Source organism: Petaurus breviceps, unplaced genomic scaffold (assembly GCF_028583685.1).
Source record: "Petaurus breviceps papuanus isolate PSGF00001 unplaced genomic scaffold, PetGlider_PUasm1.0 90925, whole genome shotgun sequence".
NCBI lineage: Eukaryota > Metazoa > Chordata > Mammalia > Diprotodontia > Petauridae > Petaurus > Petaurus breviceps.
Genome location: NW_027187380.1, coordinates 8,469,245 through 8,485,871, shown reverse-complemented (window position 1 = coordinate 8,485,871; position 16,627 = coordinate 8,469,245). Strand labels below are relative to the sequence as shown.

The 16,627-nt window shown below is 43.9% G+C and overlaps 1 protein-coding gene across 2 annotated transcripts in view; it reads right to left on the bottom strand.

Annotated features, from left to right (window-relative positions):
• MRC2 (mannose receptor C-type 2) overlaps positions 1–16,627 on the bottom strand; it is a 102,380-nt gene that overhangs the window by 35,473 nt on the left and 50,280 nt on the right. For both annotated transcript variants that reach the window (XM_069076227.1, XM_069076226.1), the window contains exons 2-9: positions 12,633–13,046; positions 10,921–11,094; positions 9,862–10,026; positions 7,289–7,402; positions 5,461–5,607; positions 2,737–2,925; positions 1,300–1,454; positions 782–889 (exon numbers count right to left, since the gene is read on the bottom strand). In XM_069076227.1, coding sequence (XP_068932328.1) covers positions 782–889; positions 1,300–1,454; positions 2,737–2,925; positions 5,461–5,607; positions 7,289–7,402; positions 9,862–10,026; positions 10,921–11,094; positions 12,633–13,046 — 1,466 coding nt within the window. The remainder of the gene's footprint in view (positions 1–781; positions 890–1,299; positions 1,455–2,736; positions 2,926–5,460; positions 5,608–7,288; positions 7,403–9,861; positions 10,027–10,920; positions 11,095–12,632; positions 13,047–16,627) is intronic.

The following is a 16,627-nucleotide window of genomic DNA, read 5'->3' as shown; positions in this document are numbered from 1 at the left end:
TCTCTCTCTCTCTCTGTCTCTCTCTCTCTCTGTCTCTCTCTCTCTCTCTCTCACAGTGCAAAGAAAAACAGTGAGCAGCCAAGCTGGCACTGGGGAGCCAGCTGGGGAGGAATGCGGCCTCTAGTTCCAGCAGATGGAGCCTCCTGTGGCCAAAACCCCACAAAGTTTTCTTTATAAGAGGCCCCAGAGCCTTGGCTGCTGGGCTCTCCCTCCCTCCACATCCCACCCTCCCTCACTCCTCCCCCTTGGCCAGACCCACCCATGGTGATGGCAGAAGGAGGAGCCTAGGAGACCAGAGCCTGGGGATGGGCAGAAGTGCTGAAAAGGCCATCTCATCGACCTGAATTCAGATAGCATCGACAAGGCCTTTATGTTTGTCCCCCATGAGAAGGTACTGGCCCCCCTCAGTTGTATATTCTTTCCACCCATCCCCCTCTTCATTCCCTCTGCCTTCCCCCAGTATGGAAGGAAGAGAGGGTCTCTGCAGAAGTTAGGGTATCACCCGTCAGTCCCCCGGAGATGGTTACTTGCACCTGAGTGGGTGCTGACTGAGAAGAAGACAGAGAAATGAAAGGAAGCCCATAGTCCCAGAGGATATCACTTCTGCCCTTCTAACCCTTGTAATAATGACCCCTTGTGTATTAGAGGTGATCAGAAAGTAGGCATAATCCAATGAAATGCTACAAGATTTTCTTTCCCCTTCCCTCTGACCCCCCCTCCTGTTCAAAGACTTTTCCTGACTTAGGTTCATTCCCAGAAGCTATTCCCGCATCATCCTCACCTTGCGGCATCCATGATCTTCCTCTGCTGTCCCCAAGCTAACCTGGCCTGCCTTCTTGCAAATGGATGGCAATGATTGGTTGCAGGGGCTATCATTCCAGCGTCCCTCCTAGAAGATGGTGGGAGAGAGCAAGCGACTCAGCCCAGTCCTCCACACTTCCTCCAAGGTAAGAGAAAACCCCCAAATGATGGCTCATTGTTCCCTATAACTCCAACCCAGGCTCTCCCGTACCCCCAGAGACCCCTGGTTCTAGGCCTGACTGCCACTGACTTGCCTGTGTATCCCACTATGCTTAAGAGTACTGTGTGTACACCTTTATCACCTCCTTTATCTGAAGGCCATTCCCCAGTGGTCAGCATTAGTACAACCCACTGCATTCTTTTCACTACTTATACAAGAACCTAGAACTAGGGTCAAGAGACCTGGGTTTGATTCTGACTCTACCACTTATGGTGTGGCCCCAGTTCATAATTCTATGAGAAATACATGTTGGTGGGAGGGGATGGGAGAAGTCTCACCGGTCCCCAGATGGTGACGCAGTCCTCTAGGCTGTCTCGGAAGTTGTTGGGTTCAAAGGGGTGCCAGTGGGTGAACTGTACCAGACTCCCATCTGACCACTCAAAGTTCATCTGCAGCTTCAGGTCATTCAGACCAATCCACAACTCTTCCACCTCTGCCCCAAGAGGAAGAAGTGAGACAGGGAAGGAATGAAGGATCAGTGGGGGAGGAATGGGTGGTGGATGAAGAGGGTGAGGAGAGTGCTTAGCCCTCTCAGAGGCTGATCACCCTGAAAGAGCCTGGAAGAGGCAGAGGTCAAATAGGACCCTCACGGACCTCAGTGGAAACTGAGCTGAAGTAAATGTCAATGGAATGAAGGATGAGCCCTAGTCTAAGAGTCAGGAGACTGGATGCTAGTCTTAGCTGTGCTACTGACTACCTGTGTGACCTTTGGCAAGTTATGTCCTCCTCTTCTATAACATGAGAGAGTTTGTTGGAGATCCATCTCTAATATTGTGTGGTTCTTCAAGTCTATGGTTCTTCCTGGGTTGGGCCAGGAGATGACATGAAGATCTGGTCACTAGAGCAGGAATCTGCAACCTTTTTTATGTCATGGGCCCCTGTGGCAGTCTGGCGAAGCCTACAGACCCTTTCTTAAATGCATAAAATACAATAAATAGGATGATAAAGGAAATGAATTATATTGAAATATGGTTACTAAAAATTAAAAATAATTTGCAGACCCCATCAAATCTATTAGATATCCCATGGATACAAGGTTAAGAATACCTGTTCCAGGGTGGCTAGGTGGCACAGTGAATAGAGCACCAACCCTGGAGCAGGAGGTCCTGAGTTCAAATCCCGCCTCAGACACTTAACACAAAAACTAGCTGTGTGACCTTGGGTAAGTCATTTAACCCCATTGCCCTCCAAAAAAAGGCCAAAAAAAAGTGAGGATGATAGATTCTATTTTAGGGCAGTTAGGTGGCACAGTGAGTAGAGCACTGGCCCTGGAGTCAAGAGGACTTGGGTTCGGATCCCACCTCAGACACTTGACACAAAAATAAAACTAGCCATGTGACCTTGGGCAAGTCACTTAACCCCAACTGCCCTACCCTCCCCCCTCCAAAAAGCAAAAAAAAAAAAAAATACCTGTTCTGCAAGATCTCCTGTCTCTCACTCCCCTCCAGGACCCACTTTGCCAAAAGAAGGGAAGGGAGGCTAGAAGAAGGTCTGGAATGTGTATAGTAATCTTGGGGAATTCAGGATAAGTGAACTGATGGGGGTAAGGGAGGCAGGGGCAGGGATCAGGATGTATTCAGTAATCCTGGGATATTCAGGATAAGTGCACTGGTGGGTATAGGGGCAAGCATTAGGGTGCAGGTTGTGTTCAGTAATTCTGGGACATTTGAGGTAAGTTGGCTGGTGGGGGGAGGGGGAGGGGGTAGGCCACTCACCTTGTTTTATCTGCTTGGTGATGAACTCAAGCTCTGCCAGACTGTGGATGCTGAGCAGATCCCCACCCCCCCTCAGACATGCCTTCTTGGACTCATGCCAGCTCCGCTTCTCTTGTAACAAGCGGTAGCAATGGGATTGGAAGGGTCGCCAACTCGGCTCACATTCGACCTTCACACCAGTCCAGGAGTCTGCGAGGACAGAGGATAGGGAAACATGTACACTAACCCTCCCCATCCCACTCCTGAGGATGGATTGCCAAGATTTTCTCATCACTTAATCAAGAAAACAAAAAACTCCATAATTATGCCTGAGGGCAAAGACTATCTTTTTCCTCTCTTTGTATCCCTAGTAGTTAACACAATTCCTGACCCATAGAAGGTGCTTCATAAATGTTTTTTGGATAAATGAATGAATCAATCTTCAAAACCAAAGATGAGAGGCAGCAGAGTACAGTTAGTACAGTTTTGTACTAACTGGCCCCCAGTCCTGGAAGGTACTTCACCCCTCCTAAAATCCCTTCAAAACTATGCTCAAAGAATATCTTCTACATGCAGCCTTTACTTATCCCCAATGACAGTGCCCTATTCCTCACTCCCAAAAATTTACCTTGTATGTGTTAGTATATAGTCTACATAGAACAGAAGTTCTTAGCCTTTTTGTGTGTCATGGACCCCTTTGGTTATCTGGACAATAGTGTGCATGAAGGGAAGTAATGTTTAATATGGCTGGAATGATAGGATGGAGCCAGATTGTGAAGGCCTTCAAATGCTGAATAGAAAGTTTTATCTGATCCAAAGTAATTGGGAGTCACTGGAGTTTAATGAGTAAAGGCATAAAACGGCAGACTTGAGCTACAGGGCTCTCACTTTGGCAGCCACCTAGAAGATGGATTGGGTAAGGAAGGGACTTAAGGAAGACCAAAGGTCACTGCAGTAAGTACAAGCAAGGTGTGATGAGGAGAGCCTGGCCTGGGATGATGGTTGTGTGAGTGCAAAGAAAGGGACGGGTACAAGAGACAGTGTATAAGTAGAGTCAACAAGACTCAGTGTCATCCAAGGAGAACTTCCGTCTGCTTCCTGTGTGTCTTGTATGTGCCTCTACGTGCACATCTTCTCCCATCCCGGCCTCTTCTATTAGAATGTCATCTCCTTGAGGGCAGAGACTATGTTGCTCTTCTCTTTGTGTCCCCAGCACTTGGCCCCTGTGGTGCCGGGCATACAGGAAGTGCTTAATAAATACTTCTTGTTGATTCAGATGATAACTAAATTCATTGCAGTCTGTGAGATTGTCAAGAATGAATGGAATAAGAGAAGAGTGGAGAGCCGAGAAGAATAAGGGGGAAAGTATTTCTGTTAAGCACCATGGACACTATATTAAGCCCTTTCAAATGTTACCTGATTTTATCCTCACAACAACCTTGGGAGGAAGGTATTATTATTAGCCCCATTTTACAGATGGGGAAACTGAGGCAAACAGAGGTTAATTTGACTTGCCCAGTGTCAAAGTAGAAAATTTACTTAGTACTTCGGACCATGTTAAGGTATCCCTCTCCCCCACCCATCCAAGCCCACCTTCTCCAGGAAGCTTAATTCTAGATTCTAATTTCAACCCACTCTGATTGCTCAATATAATATCTTCTACTTTCTAACATGTGTGCACAGGTATGTACACACACAAATGGAAATCCTTCTCCTGACTTTAAGGCCCATTGAAACTGGGAAATTTAAAATTGATTTTAAGTGGTCTTTGTCAGGGCAGGGTGGGAAGATAAAGAAGATAAATTCGAATGAGGCTTGTGCTGAGAGGAGGGAGGCAGTACATGGGGCTGGTCAGGTTATGGTGATGCAGGGAGCTTGAGAAAGATAGAAAACAGGGGAGTCCCAGCTAGCAACAGAAGCAACTACCCTGCTTCATGCTCTCCCCAGTCCACTCCACTCCCTTAAGCATAGAAAAGAGGCAGCTCAAGATTGTACAGGCTAAGCCTTTGAGTGTATCCTATTGACAGAATAACTTTGCAGGATCCAGGATTGTCATATTGGGGTTCTGATTGGCCAGCTATGATGTCATCTTTCCACCTTAATCAGGCTGCTCCTACACACACACACACACACACACACACACACACACACACACACACACACAGTCATTCCTGACTAGGTCATTCTTTCCCCCTGGTTTTTTTTTTTTGTTTGTTTGTTTGTTTTTTTGGTTTTGGGGGGTTTTTGTTGCATTTAGCTCTATTCCAAGCAAAGGTCTGGGCTCAGAGACATGAGTGACTCAGTGGGAGGCAGGTCTCCACTGATGCCTGGAGCATGACACCTAGATTGAAAGATGGAAGCAAGAAGCTAAATGAATAGCAAAGGGTGATAAGAAAGATTGAATGTGAAGGGAGGGTGATGAAACAGGAATCACCTACACTATTTCTCTGGGGCAAAATTCAGCAGGGCTGGGAGCTGTGTGCCCAGATGGAGTAAGGATTCATTACTATTGTTGTTCAGTCGTTTTCATGGTTTTTTTGGTTTGGGGTTTTTTATTTTGTTTTGTTTTTTGGAGGGGGGAAGGCAAGGCAATTGAAGTTAAGTGACTTGTCCAAGGTCACACAGCTAGTGTGTCAAGTGTCTGAGGCAGGATTTGAACATAGGTCCTCCTGACTCCAGGGCCACTGCTCTATCCACTGAGCCACCTAGCCACCCCCCTTTCCTTCCTCTTAAGTCTATGCTCACCAGGCTGTAGGGAGGTCTCCACTGTGGCATTGGGCTTTTTCTTACACACATAGGGCAGAGCAATATTGCAGTCCCGGTTCTGCCAGCCACCAGATGACTCTGTCCGGATCACCCCACAGTTCTCCTCACTGGGGTTGTCTGGCTGATCTGTGAGGCAAAAAATGACACAAAGAGACAGAGACAGAGAAGAGAGGGAAAGAAGGAGGGGGAGAGAAGGAAGGGAAGAGAAGGGAAGAGAAGGGGGAAGGGAAGAGAAGGGGAAAGGGAAGGAGAAGGGGAGGGGAAGGGGAAGGGGAGGGAGACAGAGAAAAAGAGATCACTCAGGAAGGGAAGATCTCATACCTCAATCACTAAGTCTCCTCCTCGCCCACCTCTCCACCAACCCCATCACCATCAGACTCCGTATCTCCAAGTTAAAGAATAGAAGGGAGGGTGATAGTTCTCCCCAAACCAACCTGCTTATGAGTTCTGGAGAGCACAGCTCCTGGAAATCAGTTCCCTCTCAGGGCTCCTTCTTTTCCCCTAAACCAACCCCAAAGAATCCCCTCTGCTCCCTCTGCCAACTCCTCCTCCAGTCTAGTGATAGGTTGCCTGGATCTGGCCCCAAGTTGGGACTAAAGGCATCAGCATGTCTAAGGGTGCAGTGAGCCCCCTGTTGGGAAGCTCTGAATTTAAAGGATGCCCATCCAAGCCTGCCTCTGATGCTCACTGCCTATATGATCTCAGACAAATCACTTTTCCTGGTCTCAGTTTCCCTTTCTGTAAAATGAGGGTTTGGGGTTAGATGATCTTTAAGGGCCTGTCCAGCTCTAGCACTATGATACCATGATGTTAAGAGACAACGTAAACAAACTGTTAAATTGTCATCTTCTCAAAATTCACCTGGAATCAGGCTCAATGACCTCTTAGGTCCTTTCCTGATCTAAATCTATGATCTTATGAGTCAAACCATGGACAAAAGACAAATTGGACAGGAAGCTGGAATACCGAACTTCTTTTTGGAGATTAGAGAAGGCTTGATGGGACAGCCTGAAGACAAATAAGGCCCACATGTTAATTAAGTTAGAACAACAGGAGAAGAAATGGGTCAGTGTCTCAGTTAGTACTGCAGGGAGAACATTTGCTATAGCTCTCCACCAGGATTTCCCTCCTCCAGAACATCACAGGTGGGCAGGTGAGTAAAAAGAGAAGAAACAAGCAGAGATGACTGTAAAAGTCCATTCTCTCTGCTAATCAGCTACCAGGAGAGGAGTCAGGAGAAGAATTACGTAGTAGGTAAAGCTCTGACCAGAGATTCAGGAGACCTCACTTAAACCACAGTGGAAGGACTTTGGAGTGGGAGAGCAAAAGATGGAAAAGTCAGAGGAAGAGGTGTCCTCCTGCCCGATTTCTTCTTCTCTGACAACAGGACTGGACCATGGGTTTCACCTCCTCTCCTCTGACAGCCCCAATAATAACTAATATTTATATAATGACTTAAGGCTTGCAAAGTAATTTACAAATGTTACCTCATTTTATCTTCACAACACCCCTGGTGTAGTAGGTGTTACCAATATTCCCATTTTACAGATGAGAGAAATTAAATAACTTGTTCCAGGGACACACAGGGTTTGAGGTTGGATTTGAATTTCGCTCTTCCTGACTCCTGGTCCAGCTCTCTATCCACTACACTGCCTAGCTGCCCATCCATACCTATATACCCTTAGGTTATTGCCTATATGGAACAGAGAGTAGAGGACTCTCCCCTTACAAGAAAGGAAGAGACGGTGCTTTCTCTGGCATTCGGGGGGCCCTACACGCCTGATGGATGTGGAGTCTGAAGCCTTACCACTTTCCCAGTTAAGATACTTGAGTGGAGAGTTGTCAGACCACTGCCAACCGCCATTGGTGTCCAGGTCATTGAGTCCAATCCACAGGGTAGAGCTATAGCCAGTGAGCAGCCCTGGGCACAAGGCCAAAGAAAGGAGAAGGAAGTGGAAAGAGAGAAGAAAGGGGTAGGCAGGGTAAAAGAAACAGGAATTAATGTCAACAAAAATTCCTACTACATACAGGTCCCAAATGCAAAGGCTATATAGAAACACACAAAAGATTTATCCTCCTGGGAAGGAAATACCCCTCTCACATAAAAAAAAAACCCTCCAAGTTCACAAGTGGAAGAAAAATTCAGAAGGAACCCCAAGCACATTACCACCATTATCATCACCAGCATCACGTACATTATTAGTATTATTTCTGGTCATTGTGGGTTGGCCCAGGTCTATGATTTCATTGATGTGGGCAACTTCTTCTACCAATGCCAACTGGCATCGTTCTGCATTAGTTCTTCAGTTTGGACTCAGAGGGTTATTGCAGAGAACTGAGAGGTCAAGTGACTTACCCAGGGTCACATAGCCAACCCTATCCACTATGTCAGGCTGCCTCTCATATTGTTGCTATTATTACCTACACTGTCTCATTATTGCTGAAGCTTGCCAATATATTGGCACGTTTCTTCTGGCAAACTGCTAAACAATTTAGAATGTGAGGCTATATTTTTCTGATTTTGTTCTGCTTATTTAATTGTTTCTTTTTCTGTGGATTGTCAGGAAAGTGGGTCAGACTGTGTGCCAGCATGCTGGTCTTTGAATCAGGAAAGCCTGGGATCCAGTCTCACCTCTGACATTTACTGGACTTTGAGCACAACATCTCAGCCTCAAACAATTCCCTACTACTTCTCTGCTAAGCCATAATACCTACCTCACTGATCAAATGAGAATATAGGTCAAGCACTTTGCAAACCTGCGGACGCTATATAAATGCTGGCTACCATAATTATTAGAGAGGCACAGAGCAATGGAGACAGTTGACCTTAAAGCTGAAAACACCTGGGTTCAAGTCCTGTCTCTGACATGGCTGTGGGACACTGGGCTAGTTAACCTCTCTCGGTGTTCTAGGCAACCCTGTAAAACTAAACAAGCTGAAGAGAAGGTACCGACCTACACCAGAAGGGAGAAATTCCCTATACTTCTTCTTGTTGTTGAGTCGTTTTTCAATCATGTCCGACCCTTGGTGACCCCTTTTGGAATTTTCTTGACAAAGATGCTGGAGTGATTTGCTATTTCCTTCTCCAGCTCATTTTAGAGATGAGGAAACTGAGGCAAACAGGGTTAAGTGACTTGCCCAAGGTCACATAGCTAGTAAGTGTCTGAGGCCAGATTTGAACTCAGGGAGATGAGTTTTCCTAACTCCAAGCTGCACCACCTAACTTCCCCAATCTCTATAACAGCAGTTTTTAAAGTTCTTTTGGTCTCTTTAAAAAACATTTGAGGATTGCTTTATACTCTTAAATTTACTGAAGACCACAAACAGCCTTTGTTTATATGGGTTATATCTACTGATTTTTACTGTATTAGAAATTAGAACAACTAAATATTATTATAAAAATTATATTGGCCTCCAAGACCCCCTAAAAGGATCTTGGGGACCCCCAGCAATCCCCATACAACACCATGAGAACCACTTCCCTATGCCAATGAAATCATAGGTACAGTTTCCCTGTTATGCTTATTATAGGCAGGTTATGATCTGTGACTGGTAGAGGGAATTAACACACCATTGAAATCACAGCCCACTGAAATAAGATATACAGGCACTGGGGCATAGAGATCCACCATGTCCTACTGGAAAGTCGAAGGGGGTATTGGAGAAGATATGGGAGAGAGCAGATTGGAGGAGGGGATATCCAGTGGGATCACTATTTTGGGGTGGTGGGGGAAAAATGGAGAGAAAATTTGTAACTCAAAATATGGTGGAAATGAATGATGTAAACCAGAAGTTAATAAAGCATTTGATTTGAAAAAAAAATCACAGCCCACTGATGCATGGTGTGTAATTAAATATATATATCTAAAATTAATAAATGACAGTAGCCCTGCCTCTAAGAATCTCACCCTTCTCTCCTCTACCAATTTGTCTTCAACAGCCCAGGAGTTCTTTTATCCTTCTACACATATACAAACAAAGGAAAGAGTACTGTAGCCATCTCTTACTGGATTGAGAGAACCCATTATTAAATTTTCTGCACGAGCATTTGTAACCCAGAAATATGTAGACACTACAAATCAAGGACTAATTTATGGTTTATTTGATTATCTAGACTTCAGAAAGTGATGGAGAAAAATGTTAATAATGAAGATTAAACTTAAAAGTATATGGAAGATATTTGTGCCCCCCTGGGCATCTGGTGGTTAAATATTTGCCAGTGCACCCTTGTCTGGAACCCTCTAAAGAACTCAAATGTACTTCTCCTCACTACACCTTAGTTCTTGCCCACCAAATATCCTGCATATCCCTGTTTGCTGTTGACCCCATACGCAATGCTAGATTGGAAACACCAGGCTTCCCCCTCCTAGCCTCGCTCACCATTGATGTACGTCTGTTCGTGGATCTCAGTGATGCTCAGCAGGTCAGCTCCCTGCTGCTCACAGCTGGCCCAGGCCTCCCTCCAGGACAGTGTAGACTGGAAGTTAAACTGGTAGCAGCTGTTCGTCAGTTGGTCCTTATCCCAAAAAGTCTCACAGTCGTTACCTGGAATAGCATTAGGGAGGAAGGGCGTGGAGGAAGTTCTGAGCAGACACAGCCTAGTGACTGACCCCACAAGTGACCATGTAATGAGTACCCCTCGTTCTATGTACTAACCCTCAACGTCCTACTACAGAAGTTCTAAACATTTTTTTCCAAGTTGATAAATATTGATGACCACATTTCATTCAATACAGTTGATATCCTTCGTTAGGCTGATGTATTTTACTTTACACATTTAAAAATACTACTCTGAAAAGGGTCCATAGACTTTGTAGTTTGTCCTTTGTTCTCAACAGAGGCTCAAGACATCAGGAAGATGATGCCATGGCTTACAAGTGAATTGGATTTAAATGAGGGAGGACTATACAGTCACCAGCCTCACCTTCTCCTCAAGAACCATCTGAGTCCATTGGTCAGGTACAGATCAGGACTAATGGAGATGGCCCAGGATGCAGTGGGAAACCCTGGACTTTTTAAGCTAAGGTCTTCTGAGTTCTCACTTTGAGTGAGTCCATGGCATCATCTTCCTGATGTCATGGTCCTCTCCATGGTCAAAAAAACAGAATACCTGTTGTATTCCATCTCCAACGTCAAGAGGCACTGCTCAGATAGATGGTGGGGATGGAAACTGACAAGATAGAGTCACATCTCATACAGGCCCCTAAAATTCCACCACACAAATCTTTCTCCATTACTGGTTTCCTGGACCCTCAACCTTTTTTCTCCACCACAGCCCCTAACATACTCCCAGACTCCTTCTAACCTTTCCAGCCCTCATCTACAAGTTTATCAATCCCTTCCCTCAGTCTTTTTCCTACCCCCCATTTCCCTTCCCCACTTCCTGGTGCCTTACCCTGGGGATAGGGGTGGGGGTGGGGTGGCAGAAACAGCACTCACTCTTAATGGGGCAGAAGCCCCATCGCTCATCCTTGCCGTAATCTTGGGTGGTGGCACACCACAGGTGCCCATCTTCTCTGCCAGTGCTGGTGCACCCATGGAACCACTGATTGTCGTATTTGAAGGGGATGGTGCAGGGCTTCCCATGAGAGTTTCCTTGTATTGTGTAGATCTCTGTAGGGGCAGGGAGAAGGGGGAAGGGGCCAGAGCTCTCATTATTAGGGCACCAAAATAATTTCCGATGCTCCCTACACTACAGTCAAGTAGTGACCAAGCCATTGCCCCCAGCTCTCTATCACATCACAAGTGGGAAATCTGGATAGCAACAGGTTGATGGGAAAGAAGTGGGTGGGGAGGAAGGGGGAAAAAAGATCTCCTTTTCCCCATCTTTTCTCCTCTCCTTCCACATTCCTGGAGCCATAGTAAAGTCAGGGAAGGAACAAAATGAATCTGACCCTATTTTCACTAAAGAGCTTCCAGATTTAGCCTCCTGTGCCTTTCCTAATTGTGGCTATGAAAAACTGAGGTCTCTGAGTTCCTAAGCCCCAACCCACCCTCCTTCCAGCTCATTCCATGGATCTAGCCTAGGAACCTTCAGAAAGAGAGAGTTCTCACCTTCCACAAGTTCAGTTCCCTCTAGTTCCAGAGCAGCTCCTACTTAGCTAGTGTGTATAGGGGCTCCCTTCCTACCAGGGTGGATATGAGGAGGGGTCAAGATGAGAGATGGCTGAAAGGTGATTCCTTTCCAGTTGCTGCCCAGGGGAGCCCATTTTTGCCACACCCTTCCCCCAACTTTGCCTATTTCAGAACCCAGGTGGTCTTCCAAGAAAGGAGTGAGGAGGATTGCCCAGTGGGGAGAGTTCTGGTGCTCAGGAGACCCAGATTCAGCTCTGCCGCTAACTTAATGTGTTACCTAAGAATCCTGGGTCTCCATTTATTCATCTGTAAAGTGGAGATGAAACTTACTTTATTTAACCTCATAGGAAAGAATCAAATGAGATGGATATAAAAACATTTTGGAAAAGCAGCATAATATAGCAGGAGGAATGATGTAATTGGGATTAGTTCCCAACTCAAGATACTATCTGTGTGATCCTGAGCTAACTGCATGACCTATCTCTAAGCCTTGATTCCCTCAACTGAGAGATAGAATTAGCAAAAGTACCTACTGTGGCAGTGCAGTGGATAGAGAACCAGATCTGGAATCAGGAAGACCTGAGTTCAAATCTGACCTCAGGCACTTACTAGTTGTGTGACCCTGGACAAGTCACTTAACCCTATTTGCCTCAGTTTCCTCATATGTAAAATAAGCTGGAGAAGGAAATGGCAAACCACTCCTTTGCCCAGAAAACCCTAAATGGGGTCACAAAGAGTTGGGCACAACTGAAATGACTGAACAACACAGGATTATTGTGTGGATCAGATGAGATAACATATGGGAAAAGCTTTGCCAGCCTATATAAATGTGAACTATTATTGCTTGGGAAATAGTTGTAAAGTGCTACTTAGGGAATATTTTATTATTAGAAGAGTGAAATGGTGGGGGACAGAAGGGACTCTTTCCCTAGAACCCATAGCCGCAAGAGGGAATACTTCTCCCTCAAAGGGCTTTTCACTTTGGCTCCCTTTTGGCCAGCTCCTGCCCTGGGGCCCTACTCTCACCTCTACCCACACTGTCTTTGAGAAGTGCTGTCCTTCCCTGGTCCCCTCACCATAGTAAGGTACAGAGCACAGATCCTCATCGCTTCCATAGATACGCCACTGGTTGCCCCTTGTCTGGTCTCCACGATCAGAGAGAACAGTCTTGGAGGTGTTCCCTGTATGGCCCCCCAGATACAAAGACAGCTGGTCCCCCAATGTCTGGCAGTACCAGCGCAGGCTCAGGGCCTCTCGGTCACACTCATAGGTGCCCAGGGATGGGGCTGTGGTTGCATTGGCACCAGGCCAGGCTGTGCCCAGGCCCAGACACTGCATGGCGCCCAGGTTGAATAGCCGGTTGCGGGAGACCCACTTCCATTTCTGGGCTGGTAGACTGGTATTGCAGACTGGTGTGATCTTAATTTGTCCTTCTTGGGCCTCCAGACAACCTTGTAACCCATGAGTGAAGATCAGGAAGACATTGGGCTCTGGAAAAGAAGGCAGGGAATGAGGCATTAAAAACATCTCTCCTGTTCATTGATCCCCACTGACATCATTCTATGACTTTATCTCTAGTCTATAAAATAACTTCTTAATCTCTCAGGCTCCTCTCTCTCTCTCTCTCTCTTTCTATTTTCTGTCGCTCTCTCTCTCTCTCTCTTCCTCTCTCTGTTTTTTCTCTCCCTCTTTGTCTCTGCCTCTCTCCCTCTCTCTTTCTCTCCTGTTTTCTCTCTGTTTCTGTCTCCCTCCCCCTCTTTCTCTCTGTGTCTCTGTCTCTCTGTATCTCTGTCCACCTGTCTCTGTCCATCTGTCTTTGTCTGTATGTCTGTCTCTCTCTGTCTCTCTTTCTGTCTCTTTCTCTGTCTCTCTGTCTCTGTCTCTCTCTGCTTTCTCTACTCCACCTTACACATTATCAATATATTCAAAAGCACTGCTTTCATCAAGACACTCCCAGGCTCCAAATCCCACAATGAAGTCATTGAAAGCTAGCTAGAATGAGAGTAAGGAGGCCTGGGTTAAAACAGTGGTTGTACCATATACAAAACAGTGTGACTTTGGGAAAGTCATTTATCCTCCTTATCTGTAAGATGAGAGGGTTTGAACAAATTGTGGCCTCTGCATATAATGGAATATTATTGTACCATAAGAAATAAAGAACATAAAGAATTCAGAGAGGCATGAGAAGACTTGTATGAAGTGATAATGAACGAAGAAAACAATATACACAATGACTTCAATAATATAAATGAAAGCAACTAAAAAGGTAACTGGACTCAGATTAATCACAATGAACAATCTTGGTCCTAGAGAAGAAGACAAAACACATATCCTTTAATGAGGTGGAGAATATTGCTTATACAATCAAACATGGTTGCTTTATCAGTTTTGCTTAAGTGATTTTTGTTTCTTTGTTTAATAGAGTGGTATATAGGAAGGTAATTAATGAATTGATCAGTTCAAGAAACTGACCAGTTTTTTAAAAATTGATATTTTTTAAATGAACTGGGGGAGTGTGGAGGGGCATGGTTTATACTGAATGATCTCTAGGCCTCTCTAAGCTCTGGTATTCTATGATGTGTGATCGCTCCTCCTGTGAGACTTTGGCACCAGTATGGAAGACAGGGTGTTGGTGTCTACAACTCCAGTATCCTTTTCTTCAGTCCTCAAACAGCACTCATTGGATAGAACTAAGCAGACTACTTAAGCGAGTGACCTCAGTAGCCAGACTCTGCTTTGTCCTCTCAATCTGTTCTTTTTTCTCATTCTTCCTCTTGCCTCATCCCATAAACCACAACTGAACTTGCCAGGACTGCCCAAGGCCTCCTCCAGGGATTTAATGTTTTGAAGTCAAAAGTTCCTTCAAGATCAGTGATGGGTTAATGGAAAATGTCCCTCTGCATGGGGCAGGGAAAGGGCCTGAGACCAGAGAAAAAGAAAAATACCAGCTGTTTCTAAAGAGCCTTCCCAGAGATAAAACTGGACATTTTAGACCAGGGTTCCAAGGAGGCCAGTATCAAAACCACATCCCGCCTGCCCCCAAAAGGATGTATGACTCCAATCTGATTGCCCCATGTAATAAAATATAAATGTGGGGTTTTGAGTACGACAGTATTTGACTGAAAAAAAAAAACAATTGACTTCTGGTTAAGATAGCAATGTGAAAGGTCATAAAGAAGCCCCACTGCCAATATAAACTCCAGAAAATATCTGAAAAGGATTTTTAAAAGCATATAAAATGAGTTCAGTAGAAGAGTATACAAATAATGAGGGTAAAATGAGAGGGGAAGGCATCTAATGACCCTCATTCTTATCTGAACCAGATAAAGGAAAGTTGTACACACACATACACACACACACACACTGTCACGCCCACAAGCACCCACCCACCCACACAATATCAAGTAAATTATTTCTCTTTCTCCCTTTTCTTCTTCTAAGAGGGGGGTCAGGAGCAAATGCAGAAAAGATATAAGATAAAGAATATATGATATATCATAAAGGAAAATGTGCAATTTACAATCATAATAATGGTGCTAAATGGGATAGATTTGTCCACAAAATAGATGGTGGTAGCAAATGGATTAGAAAATAGAACCCAACAATATGTTCTTTACAAGAAACACATTTTAAACATAAGGATTCACACAGTTAAAACTGAGAGTCTAGAGCAGAATGTATGTACTAGATGATTTTTTTTAAAAGCAAGGGATAAGAATCGTGATTTTAAATAAGGTAACAATAAAGATATAGTTAAAAGACCTAACTATATTATGCTAAAAAGTATAATAAATAACGAAATAATATAAATATTTAATGTAAATGCAATAAATAGCATAGCATCTAAGTACTTGAAATTTTTTAAAAATTAAGGAGAAATAACAGCAAAACCATAGTAGTTAGGGAATTTAACATCTCCCTTTCAGACCTAAACAAATCTAAAAGGAATTTTAAAATTAGAAAAATGTTAAGGAACTGCAGAGAATTGTTTAAAAATGAGAATCGATCACAGGTGATTGCTGAATAAGAATAAAAGGACATATACATATGTCTCAGGTACACATGACACTTTTACAAAATTGATCATGTGCCGAGGCAAAAAACCTCCATAAACAGTATAAAAAGGGAAAATATTAAACATATCCTTCACTGACCACAATGCAAAAAATAAAATTATACTCAGTAAAGAGCATTTGAAAAAAAAAGATTCAAACTTAAATGGAGACAAAATAATTTAATCCTAAAGAACAGGTGAATCAAATATAAATCATACAAAAATAGCTGATTTTCTCAAAGAAAACAACAATGAGACAATACATTAAAACTTTTGTATTTCAGCCAAAGTAGTCCTTAGGGGAAATTCTATATCTACAAACACTTTCATCAACATAAGAGAGAGAAAAAAATGAACCGATGAATTAGTTATAAATTAAGATAATTAGAAAAGCAACAAATCAAAAAGCAAAATATAAAAATAAACATTTTGAAATCAAAGAAGAGATAAACAAAATAGTAATGAATTTATAAATAAAACCAGGAGCTGGGTTTTTTTTTCTCAAGGAAAAAAACTAATAAAATTGATAAACCATAAGCTAATCTAATTTTTAAAAAAAGAGGCAAAGTCAAAATGCCAATATCAAATGTGACCAAAAAAACAAACAAAAAAATACAATCTCACAATAGTTGTAGCCTCTTTGCTAATACATTTTTTTGGATATTTTTGCAGTAATTATCAACTTTCTTGTATATTACCAACAAAGCCCTTTAAGGGGCGGCCAGGTAGCACAGCGAGTAAGAGCACCGGCTCCAGTGTTGAGAAGACCTGGAGATCGAATCTCGGGCTCAGACACTTAGCACCCACCCAGAAACACCTGGCCATGTAACCTTGAGCAAGTTACTTAACCCCAATTGCTTAGGGGTGGCCAGGTGGCTCAGCAAGTAAGAGCACCAGCTCCAGTGTCGGGATGACCTGGATCAAATCTGGGCTCAGATACTCAGCACCACATCCAGAAATAACTGGCCGTGTAACCTTGAGCAAGTTACTTAACCCCGATTGCTTTAAAAAAAAAAA